Below are 20,898 nucleotides of genomic sequence, written 5' to 3'. Positions count from 1 at the left end.
AACATGGAGGCCATGTTGTTTGTCAGGACTCGCACCACTTGACCCGACAACTGGGGAAGGAAGTCCCTGCAAGCTAGGCGGATGGCCTCGAGCTCTTTGATGTTTATGTGCACCGCATGCTCCTGCAGGGACCAAGTTCCCTGGGTCCACATTGTCTTGACATGTACCCACCATCCGAGGTCTGAGGCATCCGATATCAGCGAGACCTCGGGCCAAGGATTCGCAAATAGCCATTACCCCCTTTCGGTTGGACCACCACTTTAGGGAGGTGAGTACACTGCACGGGATCATGACAACCTTGTGCAGGTGATCTCTGGATGGGGAGTAGGCCGTTGCCAGCCACACCTGGAGGGGACACATTTTGAGCCTTGGGTGGCGGACCACATATGTGCATGCTGCCTTGTGACCTAGAAGCCTGAGACAGACTCTGGCTGTTGTGATTGGGTGCACGAAGAGGTTGGCAGTTAGCTATGACATTGAGTCGAACCTGTCCTGTGGTAGAAACGCCCTGGAGTCAGTAGTCTAGCACCACACTGATTAATTCTATCCTATGGACTGGGACTAACGTTGACTTTTGCTCATTTATCAACAGGCCCAGAACTCAGCACGAGTCCTGCAGCACTTTGACATGGTGTTGGACTTGAGATCTGGAGCGGCCCTTGACAAGCAAGTCGTCAAGGTACAGGTAGATCTGGATACCCCGACGTCTGAGGTAAGCGGCCACCACCGACATGAATTTGGTGAACACCCTTGCACTGTTGCAAAGCCAAAAGGGAAGCACCATAAACTGGTAGCTAGCAGTCCCCACCAGGAAACACGGAAAACGTGTGCACTTGGAATATTGATATATGAAAATAGACGTCCTTCAAATTGAGGGCGGCATACCAGTCTCCCGGATCCAGGGAAAGGATGATGGAGGCCAGGGAGACCATGTGCAACTTCAATTTGTTGAGATATCTTTTGAGGTCCCGCAGGTCCAGAATGGGGTGGAGACCACCTTTGACCTTTGGAATGAGAAAATACCAGGAATAGAACCCTTTTTCCCTTCGATGAGCAGGGACTTCCTCCACAACCCCGACTTGTAGAAGGGCCTGTACCTCCTGTCTGAGCAGCTGCTCGTGAGAAGGGTCCCTAAAGAGGGATGGGGAAGAGGGGTAGGATGGGAGGGAGGGGTAGAAATAAACTGCAGGGTGTACCCTATTGCACAGTGCTGAGGACCCACCGGTCCATAGTTATTGCAGCCCAAGCGGGGAGGAAAAAAGAACCACTTAAGCAACCATTTATACACTACGCAGAAGAAAACCACTGGGTGACACAACGCTTTCCAAGACAAGGAGCAGTGATTATTATGAGACAGACCTCTTGGAAAGCAATATAATACTTCATTTTCCTTTGCCAATGCTCATGTACTACTTTTGTAAATAGATTATAAAAGATCTAGAGCATCATATGAATAGCTCCTTATGACAAAGGCTGATTGTCAAAAGTGAAAACTATCCTAGCAAGAATGAGCCCATACTCAGAGGTCTTGGATCCAATACAGAGGACAATAAAAAGGTCAAATTGAGACAGATTAATCCACCATGAGACTTTTTCCAGTGTCCAGTGAAACTTCAGTTTTGAAAAGTTTAAAAACAAAAATATAGGACCACATTTTCAGCCAGACTCAACCCAGCCTTCAGTCTTGCACATGCAGTGAAGTATTTGCACATACAAATGAAAAATTACAAGTACAACATGAGATGCTACTTTCTGAAAATGTGTCCATTTATTTTAAAAAAATTTCTAGGTGAAAACTGTCCAAAAACAAAATTTTCAAAAGATGACGTGAGCCTCTGCATTCCAGCATAGTTTATATAGAATATTGTTTTATTTACCTTATACCTTGTGAGGCTGAACAAAATGGTAAATTTGAGCTCAGAGCCTTTTTTTAAAAAAAAAAGCCAAAACATCACCATTTTGCCAGTCTGGCAATGTATAAATACATCATAATATTTCATGCACAATTCTATTGGAGCGCATAGGCTCATTTGCCTTTGGCAATGAATCAGCATGTTTTTTCAACTCTGTGCATACATGCTTGAAGCATAGCTGGTGGGCAAAGTGAGAAGACATCTGTTCTTTACACGGTATAAAACACATGCATGTGAGAAAGTGCGTGTTCAATGTCCCTTCAATTTTACTTACATTGTGTCAATGATGTCAAATTCACTCTACGGTGAGGCCAAAAGACACTTTTCATTTCTGGTTCACAAGCCAGGTTTACAAAGTTGGAGCTAAACTTGCTGTCTTTCCTCAAATGCATAGCCTCAATATAAATCAATGGCACTAGAGTATTCATGTGAGTAATGCAAGGAGGATTTGATCATGGAATAGTAACTCAGTTCAGAAAAAGTTTCAGATGTTTGAATACTTATTCAAATCCTTATGAAGGTTTCTTCCAACTTTACTTGTGACTGCCCAAGGTCAGCTTATTTAAACTATGCCACTTACCACAATTAGTGTCTTATCAGATGCGGTTATTGCACAGATTGGATCCCTTGTTCCCTGAAAGCATATAAATGCCACCAGAACACCAGTTTTAATCACCTCAGTAAGAATTCATTGTCAAAGAACAGTAGCAGAGCAACAATACAATTAACTGCAAACTAGAAGACCAAAAGCTGGGAATGAATTTGTGTTTTTGCCACTGAGGAAAGGCAAAATGCATCAGAGATACTCCCTAAAAAGGGCTTGGTACAGATCAATAATTTAAACTTATTTGAAACTACCAGGAAGATTTTCAGTTTACCTGGAATTAATTTACTGACTTTATGAAAGACTGTTCTTACTCCAAACATCTCTTAAATAGTATAATAAAAAAAATTATGAGGGAGGTTCTCCCATGTGTAGTCCTATTTGAAGGATTCATACAAAAATCTTGGTAGGAGGCAATACGGCTGGAAGTAGTATTATCTCCCTGTGATACTGACTATTTCCTGCAACATCCTGAATGAACTTTATTGAATTAAGTTTAACATCTTTGAAGTTCACTGTATTAAAAATTCAAACATTTATGTGGTATTGTGAGACTGTATGGAACTTCTTTACAGGAAGACAAGATTAATGCAATCTCTGGAATGAAACTCTTGACCAAAGATCCTTGAAATGTATAAAGGGTGAACTAAACATTTTATGAGCGTGCTTGTTCTAAGCTGAAGCTGCGATGAACTTTTGACTACTAAGGAATCACACTGGGCGGGGGATGGAAGGACTGCATCCTGACAGAACCGTGTTAGGGTTGAAGTTAATTCTGATAAGCTTATTAGTATGCATGTTGGTTCTTTATTGTTTTTAATATGTTTTCGCTGTAATGTTTTTTACCTTAAGAGTAAAGTAGTCTTGCAGAGGAAGTGCTGTGTGATAGCTTATATCTGTAGTAATTACACTTGTTAACCACCTCTGAAGAGAAAGCAAGCAGGCATCCCTGGGCAACTCGCCTCTGCTGGGAAACACAGTGAAAGCAGGGAACTGTGCAGCCTGGAAATATCCCAGTCAGAAGGGAGAGAGATGTGTGTTTCCACCCAGAAAGGCAATGGCTGGGGAGATGGAAGCCGAGAGTGGGTGCCCTTGCTGGGCCACTGAGGGGACATACAGGTGCAGTTGCACTGAACTATGACACTCTCCCTGGGTTCCCTCCACTGCTACTGAGCAATTGAAGGAAGACCAAGCCAATGGCAGTGAGACTCCCTTCCCCTATGTTTTGGTATGTCTAAACTGGACACACTTCTTACGTTCATCAACGCTGCACAGGTTACAGCCTATGTTTAAATATATGTGGGGTAAGAGGGGAGGCAGGGGATAAGCAGGGCAGCATCCATTTCCACAGGGGAGATCTGAGATTCATAGAGGTGGAAAAGGGCATGTCCTCTAAACTCCATGGCCCCAAGTCCCTCCCACCAAAATCATAATTCCAGGAAGTTCTACAAGGTTTGTTTCTCTGAAATTTTCTTTACACCTTCCCCTTCTCGAGTTTTTCCCTGTAGGAGGCAGTGACTTGGTCCTTTTATCCTTTGTTTTGGTCACAGAATGCCTAGTTATGAAACTAGTATGAGCTGTTGCTCTAGCTTAATAGTTAGACTGCTCTATTTTCATGCTACACTGAAGTACAGAAAACACACTTAGTTTTAATAACAAAATGTAATGCATTACTTCAGTAGCTAGTATTTGGTTATTTCACATTACACTGTTTTGTAATATTATTTATGGGGCCCTGAAGGTGCCTTTATTTGTATTTCAGAGTGTCTCATTTACTGTTCATTCAGGATAATAGTATTGAGCTTCACTACTTACTCCTCTGCCCTGGAAGTAGAGCTTTCCATTCAATGTGCTATGGCAGAAAGGCTCTCAGTGTACCATATTCATTTAATAAATAAAACTATTTCCATAAATCAGATTCTCCAGTCTACTTTAAATTCCCATTAGTGGCTGAACTGTACGTGATATCTCTATGAAGAGAACACTCTCACCGTTTTATAAAATCCAGTGATTTTGCCCTATGAGAAAATAGCAGCATTTCTGTGTTTTATTTGCAAGTCAATAAATAATATTTCTCTTTTATTTAAAACACAGCTACTTTCAATTTAAAATGTTTTAAAATGTGTGTTGCTTTGCTGTAGTAAGAGACAAATCTCAGCTATTTTATTTGTTCATGTCAATTCAAAATTTCATGTGTATTCTATATTTGGTCTACTAAGTAACTTCGCCTGTCTTCCTTTATAACTTCTTTTCCCTGCAGTCTAAGAAGCCACAGGTGAACTGCTCTGGCAGTTGGGGATCAACAGTAGGAAAGTGCAGCTTGCCTACTGTAAATCTACAAGAAAGCAGCTCAGAGGGGATTACCAAGCAGCCACAGGGTTCAGCTGATCTGGGAAGAAACTATCAAGCATCACTCGTAAACAGTGATGCTTATTATGACCCTGAACTATGGGAAATGTAGTAGTAATAGTACTAATAATAGCTCCCAAATTTACTGAAGAAATAAGATGACACTGTCTCTGATTTGAACAGCCTACAACTGTAGTTTTAGACATGACGAAACAAGTAAGGGTAATAAAAGGTGAAGGAGGGAGAACAGGGATGAGGAAGAACACAAGCACTATACACAGATCTCAAGGTTATTCATCGTAAGCATGTGTACATCTGGATAGCGCAGTTAAAAGAGCAGCTGGCAAATTTTTGAATTATTGAGGTCTCATTGGCATCGTGTTTGTTTTCTTTCTTTCTAACTCTCTAGGGCAGGGACCATGCCTTTTCTATGTTCTGTAAAATTCATGGTACTGTATTAACATATGACGATAATAAACAGTAGAAAGAGAGGAACAACACATGTGCAGGAGATGGGAATACAAGGAAGTTCAAACAAAATGGCTACACTCATTTTAAAATGTATTAATCTGAACAGAGTAATGCTCACAATTATTAAGTAAGCAATGACAGTATAATATACTGGTTAAAAGGATCACTTACTTGAATGGCCTTGCTGTAATCAAGCGCTCCATCTGCAGCTCCAGTAGGGATATCATCAATGTGATAAATCCTATACAAAAGAATAGGGTTTCAAAAGGAGAAGAGATCAGTTTGGGTGAAAAACAAGTATCTGCAATCTTGAAAAAAAGTGCATCAATTTGGGGAAAGATTAAAAGTAAGCCAGTTTTTAAGCTCTGGCAGTGTCCCTTTAAAAAAGACAAGGTGGGTGAGGTAATATCCTTTAGTCCCTTTAAGTCAATTCAAAGCAGAGTTATTATTATTGTTCTACATACAGTACCAAAGATTAACATGGAAATGTGGGAATAGAGGATGCTGTGGAGACAATGATAGTATCTATGTGGAAGGAGGATGGAGTGCAGTGAAGAAAAAAAAAATCACACCAAGGTTGGGAGGAAGAATAGTGAAGCTATTGCCAATGATGGAGACAGAAGCAGGAAGGAAACATTTTGGAAGAAAGATGAGGAGTGTAGCTTTTGACATGTTGAGTTTGAGATGACGACAGGCCAGACAGGAGTAAAGGTGAAAGATACAGTCTGAGATGTGAGTTTGTTTACAGTGAGACAGGTCAGGGAAGAGGCGACACGTAACAGTTGATAGTGTGGGGGGGCACAATTTAAAGGTTCGGAGGGTGGCATGTAACCGCCTCATGCGTCACCTCTGGATCTAGAACAGAGATTTTCAAAGTGTGGGGCGTGCACCCCTGGAGGGGACACAGAGGAACTTTCGGGGTGTGGGGCAAACAGCAATGCCAAGCAACTTGGGCCGGGGGCACCAGGCTGCTGTTAATGAAAGGTAGGCAAGCCCCACTACAGTGAGAGGGGAGCAGTTTCCCACGGGGCAGAACCCCTGCTATAGGAGTGGGAGAGCAACCTCTGCCTTGGAAACAGGCCCGAGCGTGGTGGTCTGCAAAGCAGGCAGCAGGAAACGCTGGGACTCCAGCAGCAGGGAAGGAGAAGCAGCCCCATGTAGCAGGGCTGGGGGACGGGAGAAAAACTCAGCCCACATCCAGTCATACCACTGCTTCCTCCCTCCCCATGCTGCATAGATCCATGGTGAGTGTCGCTGCCAGGGGGAGCTGCTGCTTCCTCGCTGCTGGGCATCCCGAGGCCTTGCCTACTCTCACTGCTCTGTGGAGCAGAGTCTGCAGTGGCCCCTCTGGATGGGTCCCCTCAGAACATTTAGCTGTTGGCAGAAAACTGGGCGGGGGGGGGGGGGGGCGCGGTGTGTGTCACATGACCCTCCCCCATGCATTGCCTCTGGGTCAGGGGTAGAGAGGTAGCTGTGGATGTCATCAACAGGGAAACAGTCATGGGAGTGGATAAGCTTGCCTAGGCATAGTGTATATAAAGAAGAAAAGAAGCCAAAGACAGCGCTCAGAGTGGGAGAGGACAAAGGAGCCACCAAAGGAGACATTGAACAGGAGGTCACAGAGGCAGGAGGAGACTGTGAAAATGCTCTAACCAGAAGTAGTTCTGGATAATGACTATGCATCTGTTTAAAAACTATTCTTATTCATTTACTTAGATAGGTTTATGACTCAGCAAACCAAAGTCATAAAAATGATGAGAGGAGAGGAGTTGATATTTCCAGGAAGGCTCTCTTAACAATCATGTTGAGCTAAAGCAAAAAAAAAAAAAAAAAAATACAAAAACTGAGACAAACCTCTCTCTGCCTTCTTTTCTAGTCCGTGCTACCTGATTAATTTCCATTGCTGTGAGCTTCTTGGCAACACGGTATTGCCAGATATAAAATGCTTCTTTTGAAGCTGCTATCACATGGGTTTTGGTCATTGTAACAAATAATGGTCCTGTAATACAACCCAAACAGTAATACAATTAGAATGGCAAATTAAAACATGGACCAAATTCATCAAATGGAAACAAGTGAAATTTTGCTCAAGTGGACAGAATTGCATCTCTAGTCCTATGGAAAAAATAGCTAAAGAATATATTTCATTCCTTACTGAGTTACTTCACTGTAGTTGTATATACACAGGCAAAAGAAGTGTGTTTTTCAATCATGTGAGCTCAATCAAGTTAGCTTAAATCAACTGAATCTCCCCTACCACTTCTTAATACCTGTGCACACACAGTTTAACACATAAAATCTTGCACTCAGGGACACTCAGGAAAGCTAATCCAAATGAATTTTTAAAGTGGATTAGGTAAACCTCATTAAACCTCTGTGAGGACACACTTATTGTCCTCACAAATTCTAAATTTAAATTCAGTTTAGTTTAGTTTAATTCACTTTGGAAATGTATTAAATTGTATTACAGTCACTTTAATTCTGAAGAAGAGTGTCCAAGGAGGAGTTTAATGTGGTTCGACTAACTGAATGGATGAACTATCAAGCTACAGAACAGTAAGGAGATTCTAGGGACATCAAGCAAAGCTCTAATGATGTGTATGCAATAAAATCAATATTCTCGTCTTGATTTAGGATTAACTATTTGTATTATATATTCAACCCTACCTATTTATATATATATAAGTCAAGAAAACATTTGAAGTGGCAAATAGCATTGCCCAAAGAAGATAAAGCACTATGCAGGATTCCTTGACTGCAAATAGGTGAAAACAATTAGAATTTTGAGCAAAACACATAAACTTGAAAGTGCTGTATGTATGACAGTCTTGTCTTAATTAATTATGAAAGGGCCAAATCCTGAAATCCTCCTTCATTAATGTGGACTTTATGATTTGACCTGAGGAAAACATACATTTTGCCTTACTTTAAAATTTACAACCAACAGGACTTTAGATGGAAATTAAAAGGAACAGCGACAAGGGTGAAATGCTTGCAAACTGCATGGAAACTATTTAAAAATACCATAACAGAGGCTCAAACTAAATGTATACCCCCAAATTAAAAACAAACAAACAGTAAGAGGACCAAAAAAGCCACCCTGGATAAGCAGCAGAGTAAAAGAGGTGGTTAGAGGCAAAAAGGCATCCTTTAAAAATTGGAAGTCAAGTCCTAGTGAGGAAAATAGAAAGGAGCATAATCAAGCAAATCAAGTGTAAAAATATAATAAGGCACGCCAAGAAAGAATTTGAACAGCATCTAGCTAAATACACACCAATTAACAGCAAAATTGTTTTTAAGTAAATCATAAACAGGAAGCCAGCCAAAAAGTCAGAGGGGCCACAGTACAATTGAGTGCCAAAAGGAAAACTCATGGAAGATAAGACCACTGCGAAGGCGGCAAATGAATTCTTTGTATCGGTCTTCACTGCAGAGGATATAGGAGAGATCCCCACAGCCAAGCCAAATGAGAAATCAAATTCAAGAAATTCCACATCTCAGGCTAGAAACGAAAGGTTCATTCACACAGGTAACATAGTGAGAACTCAAAATCTGATTCTTTGGCATTACATTATTCCAAATTCTTCTACTGCATAACACTCGTGCATAACTCTGGAGGGAGCTACAAGCCTTTCACAAGCAGAAACAATATTAAAGCAGACAGATGGGTAAAGAATGGCTGAATGAGTTTTCACCTTTCTGAGTCTGAGGGGGATTAGACAAGGTAGCTCCTGGCTGTACAGTATTGTAGAAGCGTAAATGTAGGCTGAGGAAGCCAGCTGCTAATACTTAGGGGTATCTGAACAATATTTTTAAAATATACTGTTTAAATATATTTTATGTAACTGTTTATATTTTATGTATTCATTTACATGTTTATTTCTCTACCTACATCTGAAGATCCAGCTTCACCAGATTCACTCATACTATTCACTGAACTCTAATCACAGGGGATTGAGTTAATTCTATTCTTCTAATTAGTGCACAGCTATAAATCTCACAACGATCTGAATGCTTTCATCCTTTACAAATAAAATAGTGACCAAATTTTTCTGACTTCTGAGGAAGTAAAAGTATCTTTCATTGCAAATTAGAAGTTTTAAATTTAGAACAACACACTAAATAGTGTCAAACACATCATCCCACAAATTCAGATAACTGCATTTGTTGCCCCATTAATTTCAGGACCCGGCTCAAAATTGCCCTCCATGAACTTCCTCCAGTCTCTCTCTCTTCTCTCCCTCAGCATCTTAATCACTGCACCTTCACCTACTCATCTCATCACTATTCACATGAGGACCTTCTCTTCCAAACATTGTGCAATCTTAAAGCAGCCTTCTGTTATTCCTCCACCTCATCAACTCTTCCTCTCATTTCAAAAACACAAGTAAAAACACAGTCTTCTCTTACCTACCCTTCTTCAACAACAAATAATTTCTTCTTCTGCCACTAACTCCCTAATTGTATTACTTAGCTCTGTGAAAAAATCTGGGATACAGTTTATGTGAAACATGCTATATAAAAAACAAACAAACGAAAAGGCAGTTGTTCAGTGCAGTATTGAATATCACTGAGATTGAGATGGGCAGGGATTGAACTGGCCCAGGATATTGCCACATGGCACACGGGCACGCCTCCTATGCCATCGTGTTCTTCAGAGTCAAACCCTTGAAAATGTGAACTGTTGCAGCAATGCTTGCCCGAGTTTGCACAAAGCCTGAAATAATATCTTTGAGAGACTGGAGCTACGCCACTCATCTCAATGGGTGTTAACACTGATGCCAGTGATGAGGGGTCTACTTAAATAGAGAAATCACACAATTTTTGAAGGTTGGTCACGTTATAAATAGCAAATTTCGCAGACCTGTTACATAGGGAATGCAAAGAAGCCTTTTCCAAATTACTTGAACTTTCTTTTATAATTCAGGCCTGACTGGACCCATGGCAGTATACTCAGTTCAGTGGAGTTCCTTCTTTTTTTAATGACTGAGGATTTAAGAATGGGATTTTGTTTTTCCTTTCTTATGTGCAATTGTAAAGAGGTCTGTAAAAGACAGACTGAGGACAGAAACACTGAAACCCAATCTTCAGCTTTTGTCTATCTGGATTTTAAACTGTGACTTAAATTGAAACAGAGAGTCCATACAGAACAACTTCAATATTAAACAGAAGGTTACAGTTGCATGGATAGGCACTCAAAAGTCAGAAAATGCAAACTGAAAGGTTGCAGGAAGAGATGAAGATATACATGCAAATTTAACTTTGGCTCCTTGCGACTCAAGTGCTTAACTGCGTAACCTCCAGGTCCATCCGTGTAGGTATGTGGTATGGAATTTCTTAACCTTTTTAAAAAAAAAGACAGAAAAGATGAAAAACACAAAAGGGGGATTCACTCTCGTGGATTCTGAAGCACTGCTGCTTGCAATAACTGTGAATAGTGCATCAAAATTACATAATCAGGAACTAATTGGCTGGACGGATGTTGGAGTTGGCGGATGTGATTGCAAAGCCATTGGCCATTATCTTTGAAAACTCATGGCAATCGGGGGAAGTCCCGGACGACTGGAAAAAGGCTAATGTAGTGCCCATCTTTAAAAAAGGGAAGGAGGAGGATCCTGGGAACTACAGGCCAGTCAGCCTCACCTCAGTCCCTGGAAAAATCATGGAGCAGGTCCTCTAGTAATCAATTCTGAAGCACTCAGAGGAGAGGAAAGTGACCAGGAACAGTCAGCATGGATTCACCAAGGGCAAGTCATGCCTGACTAATCTAATTAACATCTATGACGAGATAACTGGCTTTGCGGATGAGGGAAAGCAGTGGACATGTTGTTCCTTGACTTTAGCAAAGCTTTTGACACTGTCTCCCACAGTATTCTTGCCAGCAAGTTAAAGAAGTATGGGCTGGATGAATGGACGATAAGGTGGATAGAAAGTTGGCTAGATTGTCGGGCTCAACGGGTAGTGATCAATGGCTCCATGTCTAATTGGCAGCCGGTATCAAGTGGAGTGCCCCAAGGGTCGGTCCTCAGGCCAGTTTTGTTCAATATCTTCATAAATGATCTGGAGGATGGTGTGGATTGCACCTTCAGCAAGTTTGCAGATGACACTAAACTGTGAGGAGAGGTAGATACGCTGGAGGGTAGGGATAGGATACAGAGGGACCTAGACAAATTAGAGGATTGGACTAAAAGAAATCTGATGAGGTTCAACAAGGACAAGTGCAGAGTTCTACACTTAGGACGGAAGAATCCCATGCACCGCTACAGACTAGGGACCGAATGGTTAGGCAGCAGTTCTGCAGAAAAGGATGTAGGGGTTACAGTGGACGAGAAGCTCGATATGAGTCAACAGTGTGCCCTTGTTGCCAAGAAGGCCAATGGCATTCTGGGCTGTATAAGTAGGGGCATTGCCAGCAGATCGAGGGATGTGATTGGTCCCCTCTATTTGACATTGGTGAGGCCTCATCTGGAGTAGTGTGTCCAGTTTTGGGCCCCACACTACAAGAAGGATGTGGAAAAATTGGAAAGAGTCCAGTGGAGGGCAACAAAAATGATTAGGGGACAGGAACACATGACTTATGAGGAGAGGCTGAGGGAACTGGGATTGTTTAGTCTGCGGAAGAGAAGAATGAGGGGGGATTTGATAGCTGCTTTCAACTACCTGAAAGGGGGTTCCAAAGAGGACGGATCTAGACTGTTCTCAGTGGTAGCAGATGACAGAACAAGGAGTAATGATCTCAAGTTGCAGTGGGGGAGGTTTAGGTTGGATATTAGGAAAAATTTGTTCACTAGGAGGGTGGTGAAACACTGGAATGCATTACCTAGGGAGGTGGTGGAATTTCCTTCCTTAGAAGTTTTTAAGGTCAGGCTTGACAAAGCCTTGGCTGGGATGATTTAGTTGGGGATTGGTCCTGCTTTGAGCAGGGGGTTGGACAAGATGACCTCCTGAGGTCCCTTCCAACCCTGATATTCTATGATTCTATGACAATATCAGAATATTCTACTTCATTTACTTGGAAGTCAAACACCCTTTAAAGAGGGATGAATTTCATTTTAATTATGATCTATGGACTTGGGCATAAATTTAGGAATACGTTCTCAATCCACAGCTAATCTCTTAGTGCCATCAATGTGAAGTTCACAAAATGGTAGAATAGGACCTTTATGTAGTAACTGAACTTTTAGGTATCAGTATTACATGTTAAGTTATGTTCAGCAGCATTAAGTGAGAAAATAAGCTTGCCTTTAGGATCACAACTATTTCTGGACCTTGCTTTTCTTCCTTTCCCATCTTCTTTTCTCTCTATTCCTCCTCCTTCCCTGTCTTTGTGTTCCTCCTATGGACTTAACTACCACCCCTACCCCTATTTCACCTAATAAAATAGTCAGCTATTAAATATTTAGTTTTGGAATTAATACCTCAAATAAGATTAATGGGGGCAATGTTCATGATTCTTAAAGTCATTGTTTCAGACTCTCTGAAGACAACAATGCACTGATTTACAATCACAAAGTTCTCTTCACAACCAGGAGGGCTAGAAGTTAAGTTTTTGTTTAAAAATTAAGCCTAGATTCTGCAGAATCTGAAGATGCGGTTTCCAAAAATACAACAAGCAAACTGGGAATCTGACACCAGAGTCTCAAGAGGTGCACAGGAAAGACCCCTACTCTCCTGAGAATCTTATGAGTAAGGCTGCAAGTCCGTCACGGAGGTCACAAATTCCGTGACTTTCCGTGACCTCCGTGACTTCTGCAGCAGCTGGTGCTGGCCCAGGCTGCCTGACCCAGGCAGCCCTTGGGCCAGCAGAAGCAGTTTGGGTATGTGGGAGGGGGCTCAGGGCTAAGGGCAGGAGGCTGGGAGGTGTAGGGAGGCACTTACCTCGGGATGTGGGGGCTCCCCAGCTCCCAGGCTGCAGCTCCTAAGAGGAGGAGGAGCCAGGGGGCTCCGCTTGCTGCCCGCGCCCACAGGCCCTGCAGGGGCAGCTCCCAATGTCTGCAGTTCCCGGCCAACGGGAGCTGCGCAGCCGGTGCTTGTGGCAGAAGCAGTGCATGGAGCCCCCTCGCCCCTCCGCCACCTAGGAGCCAGGGACACATGGAGCCGGGTAGGGAGCCCCTGCCATCCCCGCCAACCCTCAGCACCAGTGGGGGGTCCCAGGCCATGTGTCATGGCCCGGCCCTACCCCCAGCACCAGAGGGAGTCCTGGACCATGCGCCGCTGCCCGGCCCGCCCCCAGCACCAGTGAGGGTCCCAGGCCATGTGCCGCTGCCTGCTCCCACAGCACCAGCCGGAGTCCCAGGCCAGAGCGCCCACAGCCCCCCCCGCCCAAGTTTTAGTTAGGGGTATATAGTAAAAGTCATGGACAGGTTATGGGCCATGAATTTGTATTGATTTTTACTAAAAATACCTGTGACTAAAACATAGCCTTACTATGAGCAACTCAAACTCATTAACCCCTCCCAGTTTTAGGGCAATCTGTTTCAATATGCTTTCACTATCTAACTAAATTAGTTATGTGCACTTAAAGAGCAAATCTTTCTTTAACTCTGCACTTAATGAGCTCATAAAAAGTAAAGTGCCACACATGCTCAGTAAGCTATTTTAAAAACTTCATAACATGGTGAAATTACAACCAATGTTCTCGTGAATAAATAAGGCACTTTGCCTTTACTTTAGTACTGCCAAATTTCAACTTCCAGCCACTGTGGCTGCAGAGCTGCTAAAGAGTTACAATATATATATTTTTAATACAGAGATATATTTTGTACTCTCATATTCAAAAATTACTGAATATTTTTGCTCAAACTTTTTTTGAACAATCATTCTGGGGCAAAGAGCAAGAATGGGAAAACATCTCCTGAAAAATGAAAGTTCCTCAAGATACGAACAACTGAAAACAGGGATTTAGAATGTCACTGCCACATTTCAGTAACAACGATTGAATGCTGAATTGGACAACAGGGCCTTACTAACTGAAAAACTGTGAAGTTTGTCAGTTTATTTTTCTCTTTTATCTGTCCCAAAGCTTCCCTCTGATTGTTAGAGTGCAATTGACAGTCCTTACTGAGGCAAAACACCTCACTGGCTTCACTCGGAGTTTTGCCTAAGTAAAGACTACAGGATTAATAGCATTTGCCAACCATTTGGAATATTTTTTTAATGCAACTCAACCAACTAACCAGCAGGGAAAGTTCACATCTGTCAGATGAACCTGGCTTTCTAATGTTTAATTATGTTTAAATATTTAATGTTACAAAGAGGCACATATATTATCCTTAGATGACCCTGCAGATGTAGTTGACATTAAAGTAATGAGAGAAGTTGTTTTTAAAAGTAAAGGTTATTTGGGAAGCTGCAACATGTTTTAGTGAAAGTGGGAGTCAAACTATTTTAACAGATCTGAGCAAGGATTCACTCTTTAGAAATGTGCATTTGTTAATGATAGAAGCATTACTGTAGCTGTAACGGAAAAAGTTTAAGTCATTAAAAATGTCTACTGAAAAACAGAGAAATGGTACCAGTTAAAAAAAGATCCCATTGTTAATAGGTTGCATTAATCAGCAAAGTCAGGGTAGGTTGAGCCTTTTTTATGAGCAACAGAAGTGTGTTTATAGAAATGAAGTATTTACAACTACTTTATTAATAACAAATAGTGGTTTAATACCCAGTTCTTAATACATATCACAGTTAACTCCATAGTGACCTTGAATTTCTATTGATTACTCTCCCATTATATTTAAAATCTAAGAGGAAGGCACAGTGGCTGATATAATAGAATCATAGTAGATACGACACAGAACAGAAGAACACAAAAATGGCCATACTGGGTCAGACCAAAGATCCATCCAGCCCAGTATCCTGTCTGCTGACAGTGGCCAATGCCAGGTGCCCCAGAGGGAGTGAACCTAACAGGTTATGATCAAGTGATCTCTCTCCTGCCATCCATCTCCACCCTCTGACAAACAGAGGCTAGGGACACCATTCCTTACCCATCCTGGCTAAATTGAAGGATTTGTAAAAACAAGACATTGTTGTCCTATTGAACAGTTTTACAGTTTAAACAGTAGTTTAAATGACCATTATAAGATATTTGGTATAAGAAGTGGGAAAAGCAACAGAACAACATTGTTAGTATTTGCTTACCAATGTCAATATATTTTGGATCGAGGGGTGTACCAATAGAATTGCAAAGAACCAGCACGTACTGTATGGAAATAAGAGCAAATATCAGTGCTACTATGTTTGTTTAGTTCGGAAAGTTAACATACTGTACAAGGTATTCCTTTTGTGAAATGCTGCTCATAACCTGTACATCTCACAGGATCACAATCCTGTTCAGCATGGAGAGCTAAAGTACCAAAGCCATCAAACATAATGCAGTGCAAAAATGAGAATAATGCTACTCTTACCTCCTACCTCTATATGAGACTCAAACTATGAAACGGGGCTTGAAATAATGATTAACCACATACTATCAAAGGATTGCATCTACTAGTCAAAAGATGGCATGAAAGAACAAGAGTCTCCACCAGCAAGGGGTAATATGCTGGTGACAAGGCCAGTCTCCCATCCCAGTGTCTGAGAAGGTGTACTGTGCTGTGATTCCTTATAAGGGTCCTGTCCTGTCAGACATTTCTCAAGCTATGTTTACACTGTGACTAGACACCTCAGGCTCGTGGAGCTCAGGCTGTGGGGCTGTTTCATTGCAATGTAGACTTCTGGGTTTGGACTGGAGCCTGGGCTCTAGGACGCTGCGAGGTGGGAGGGTCCCAGAGCTTGGACTGCAGTCCGAGCCTGGAAGTCTACACTGAAATGAAACAGCCCCCCAACCTGTGCCCTGGCAGCTGCAGTCAGCTAGCATGGGCCAGCCGCAGGTCTTCCTTTGCAGTGTAGAAATACAAAAGATGGAGTCACTGAGGGTATCAGCATCAGGTTAACAGGTATATGACAGATTTGCAATCTGACATCTCTGTAGCTGCAAGAAGGCAGAATTCTTGCTTTGGCCTTACCCACCTGACTTCCCAATACCACAGGATTCTAAGCAGCTACAGAAAAACTGACTAGATTCTTGCCGCTTTTACTCTGCTGCTGCTGCTTGGAAAAGCTATGAACATTAATAGATCATCTGGATCGGTCTGCCAAGAGACTGAGGAAGATGTGACTTGTAAACAAAATGGCAGCTTGGACCCCTTTATCCAGAGAATGCTACCTATTTGCCATTGGGATGTTTATTTTTCAAACCCTGGAATGGAAACATTTACATCAAATAGTTTTACCATGATTGAATAGGAAAGTGATGGCCTATTAAATGAGACACATGAAAACTGACAGCAACATGTGCTGCAGGAGCTCCAGGTTCAAAAGCAGGATTTCTCTACCCGAGATCATCAAGGAGCTGGTATACTTGCTCTCCAAGATATGGAAGAGAATTAGCTCTCCACAGTTCTTTCATTTTGCTGACTGAGTCATGTGACTGCAGAGGCTATGGAAAAACTGTATCACCTGCCCCTTTAAACTGCTGCACAGATAGCTTGCACATAAGAAGGCAAAAATATATAGCACTTAAAATGCATGTGGTGTACGAAAAGTCTGTTGCTCAGAAAAAGATAAAACATCTGAGCATCGAAAAAGAAAAGATCTTTTCAGCAGGTGATCCACTCTCCTCATTCTCTCAGTAAGTGGAGAGCAGAAGCTAATAACTTATGATTTATTTTTCTCTGGTTTTCTCATAATTGTTCTTTGTTAGTTTAAGCCAGAATTTTAGATTGCAGATTAAATACAATGATATTCCTTGACTTCACTATCAAAAATTGAGACTCCACACCTGTTATTTATAATTGATTTTAATCCCTTTTTTTTTTTTTTTTGGCAAATTATCCCCAAATTTTATCTACTCTCAGTTTCTCCACCATGTCCTTGTTGCTGCACTTCTAAGATTCTATGCTATGACATCAAAAGAAGGCTGATGGGACAAGAGTAAAGGCAGCACTGGAGATACAGACCTACCAGTAATAAGAGAAGTGGAGAAGAAACTGAAAGATAAGAGACATTTGTAATCCTGAACAGTTAAAAATAAAAGGGTTTTGCTTATTTATTTACAAGAAAGAAGATCAAATGTCTTCACCCACACCAGTAGAGCTGCAGATTTTAAAAGATGCAGGAAAATCTCTCAGTTAATTGCACTTAAATTTAGTTGGATGTTTCTGGCCATTATCATAGCACCATATTTTCAGCACACACCACAGCACACTATTACTATACAATCAGTTGAATTAGCACTAAAATGATTCTTTTACCGTTGCACCAACTGACACCGTCTCATGCTCCTCCTTTGTAAGCAACATAAATATGATACAGAAAATAACTGAATTAATTCAGAAATGAATGCAGTAACCATTAAATAATGTAAATCTGGTAGTAAAATGTACATTTATCCTAGACATTTTTACAGCATCTATCGTCGTAGTATCTAGGTGCTAAAAAGAAAGTGGAATGTGAAATGTAAACGTATAGATAATAGGACCAGTTCATGGTACTAACCTTTAGCAACGTCTACAGACCTTTTATATAGATATGAAAGATCATACCATGATAGAAAGAACAAACAATACAAGCATGATTTATTGTTATAATTCTGTTTTAAAAAGTTAAAAGAAGAAATGGCCCCTACATCCCCACCTCACTCTCATTTTCTCTCTTTATATTCTTTAATTTTCCAGTGTAAACCAGTCTTTGGACTTGAAGTTGGACACTACATTTGGAAATGTACGTTTTATTCCATCTTTCCCCTCCTATTATTTTAATCATATTAGCTCAAATTCTTTTATTGTTTTTATAATTGATAGGGACATATCTTGCACATTTTAGTATGCCCCCTGTAAAGGTCTGATCCAAAGCCCATAGAACACAATAGAAAATCTCCCATTAAGTGCCCCAATTCAGCATGGTTTCAGAGTAGCAGCCGTATCCGTATCCGTAAAAAGAAAAGGAGTACTTGTGGCACCTTAGAGACTAACAAATTTATTAGAGCATAAGCTTTCATGAGCTATAGCTCACATTCAGCATGTACTTAAATCCATGCATAACTTTAGGCAACTGAGTAGCCCCATTGACTTCAATGGGACTGTACACGTGCTTTCATACCTTGCTGAATAGAGGCCTAAATTAATGTGTTTTCATTTATTTTAAAACAAAAGATGTCTAACATGTAGATTATCAGCTTAAGGTTGACTCAATAGATCAATGACTTTTTTATTATTATTATGAAAGGATTGCTGTGAGATATGTCTAGAAAGACAAGTTGGTGAGGTAACATTTTATTGGACCAACTTCTTTTGGTGAGAGAGACAAGCTTTTGAACTTACACAGAACTCTTTTTTCAGTTCTGGGTTTACAATAGTTATTTCATTTTCTGCTTTCCATTGACCAAAACGATCTTTAAAGTCTTGATTTTTTTCTAAATACTGATTTTGTATTTCTTTGAAAATTGTTTTCAGTATTTCTAAAGCAGTAAAAGTTAACATTGCTCTTCTCCTTACACACTCATTAGCTGTTTGTAAGAACAGCGAGGATAGAGTTTGTTAGTTAGCTGCTGCTGCAATTTTTCTCTTGTTAAAGTGTGGTCCCATCCAAATGGTGGCGAGATTTAACTGAAGGTGATAGAATGGTGCAGATTCAGAAACTGAGGTACATTTTCCTACCACATGACTGTAATTTTAAGGTTGGCCACATTTGTGCCTGACAACATCCATTTAAAATTTGAGATTGTTTCAAGTGAGATTTAAAAAAAAAAAAAAAAAAGATTTTACCTGAGGTTGGTTTTCATCGGCTTTAGTTGCCAAAATGCAGAAGTCTCCACAAGTGGTTATGGAAATCAGACTCTTGACATATTTCACATACTTTTCATTGTTTTTTGTATCCCAAAAAACCACACAGTATTCGGGACGATCCGGTCGGGTATATGCATAAACCACTGTGTTGGAGCAGTAACCCCACTGACAAGAAAAACAACATTGTTAATTTTGACCAGAAATTATGCAAATTGAGTGACAAGTAGTACATTGTTACTGTAGAAAAAGCGTGGTACATATACATTACCAACATCTATCAATATTTCCCCCTTCCTCTCAAGTGAAATGCTGTATCAAAAATTGTAAATTTATTGCTGTTCTAAATTGCTGGATTGACAATCCAGGAGACCGAAGCCTTCTGTTAATTAACAAAATGGGTAGGAATTAGCTATCCCACACTGCTACACCAACCCATCTCAACCCTGAACTGGAGTAGTCCCCTAGGGATGACAGAAGAGTTCATTTTCCACAATCTATTCTCTTTTGAGTTTGTTACAAGTACCAATTGCTGTGTTTATTTTTGTGATGTGAACACTTCCCTTCTGGGAATTGGACTTGGAATCTTAGAAATCATAGAAATGTTGGACTGGAAGGGACCTCAACAGATCATTTAGCCCAGTGCCCTGCACTGAGGCAGAACTAAGAATTATCTGTACCATCACTGACACATGTTCTTAAAAACCTTCAATGACAGAGATTCTACAACTTTCCTAGCAGTTTGTTCCAGTGCTTAACTACCCTTATTTGGAAGCTTTTTCATAATGTCTAACCTAAATCTCTCTTTCTGCAATTTAAGCCCATTACTTTTTGTCCTGTCCTCAGTGGATAAGGAGAACAATTTATCTTCCTCCTTTTTATAACAACATTTTACGTACTTGAAGATTTATCTCCCCCCTCAGTCTTCTCTTCTCCAGATTAAACAAACCCAGCTTTTTCAATCTTTCCTCGTAGGTCATGTTTTCTAGACCTTTAATCATTGTTGTTGCTCTCCTCTGGACTTTCTCTAACGTATCCACATCTTTCCTGAAGTCTGGTACGCAAAACTGAACACAGTACTCCAGTTGAGGCCTTACCAGTAAGGCTACGTTTTAGTCATGGGTATTTTTAGTAAAAGTCACGGACAGTCACGGGCTGTAAACAAAAATTCACAGCCCATGACCTGTCCATGAGTTTTACTAAAAATACTAGTGAATAAAACTTGGGGGAGTGGGTGCTGGGAGAGGGTGGCCTGGCTGCTTTCGGGGGGTGGCACACTGCCTGGGACCCTTGCTGGTGCTGGCTCCCTCCCTGGCTCTGCACCTGGGGGGCTCCCCGGAAGCGACGACATCTCCCTCACTCAGCTGCTGGGTGGAGGCGTGGCCAGGTAGCTCTGTGCTCTGCCTCCGCCTGCAGGGACTGCCCCTGCAGCTCCCATTGGCCACAGTTCTCAGCCAATGGGAGCTGTGAAGCCAGCGCTCTGGGTGGAAGCAGCATGCAGAGCTGCCTGGCCATGCCTCCACCTAGCAGCTGAGCAAGAAGGATGTCACCGCTTCCGGGGAGCCCCCCAGATAAGCACCGCCAGAGCCCACCTCATCCCATCCGGTGCCCCAACCCCGTGCCCCTCTCACACTCAAACTCTGCTACTGGCGGGGGTAAGTGGGGCACATTGGCCTGAGCCTGCTTTAGCAGTAGTCAGCATGCCTGGCGCAGGGGCTGCCCGAGCCAGGAGCACCGG

At 41.5% G+C, this 20,898-nt stretch overlaps 1 protein-coding gene across 2 annotated transcripts in view; it reads right to left on the bottom strand.

The window, feature by feature from the left end:
- Positions 1-20,898, bottom strand: part of WDR35 (WD repeat domain 35) — an 81,278-nt gene that overhangs the window by 28,520 nt on the left and 31,860 nt on the right. The window contains exons 10-15 of one of the 2 annotated variants that reach the window (XM_037894019.2): positions 19,143-19,328; positions 17,631-17,663; positions 15,478-15,538; positions 7,192-7,336; positions 5,509-5,578; positions 2,494-2,547 (exon numbers count right to left, since the gene is read on the bottom strand). In XM_037894019.2, coding sequence (XP_037749947.1) covers positions 2,494-2,547; positions 5,509-5,578; positions 7,192-7,336; positions 15,478-15,538; positions 17,631-17,663; positions 19,143-19,328 — 549 coding nt within the window. The remainder of the gene's footprint in view (positions 1-2,493; positions 2,548-5,508; positions 5,579-7,191; positions 7,337-15,477; positions 15,539-17,630; positions 17,664-19,142; positions 19,329-20,898) is intronic. The other variant, XM_037894016.2, reaches the window with a different exon arrangement.

Source organism: Chelonia mydas, chromosome 3 (genome assembly GCF_015237465.2).
Source record: "Chelonia mydas isolate rCheMyd1 chromosome 3, rCheMyd1.pri.v2, whole genome shotgun sequence".
In the NCBI taxonomy this organism is placed as follows: domain Eukaryota; kingdom Metazoa; phylum Chordata; order Testudines; family Cheloniidae; genus Chelonia; species Chelonia mydas.
The sequence above is the reverse complement of the archived record's forward strand: the minus strand, read 5'-3'. Positions and strand labels throughout refer to the sequence as shown.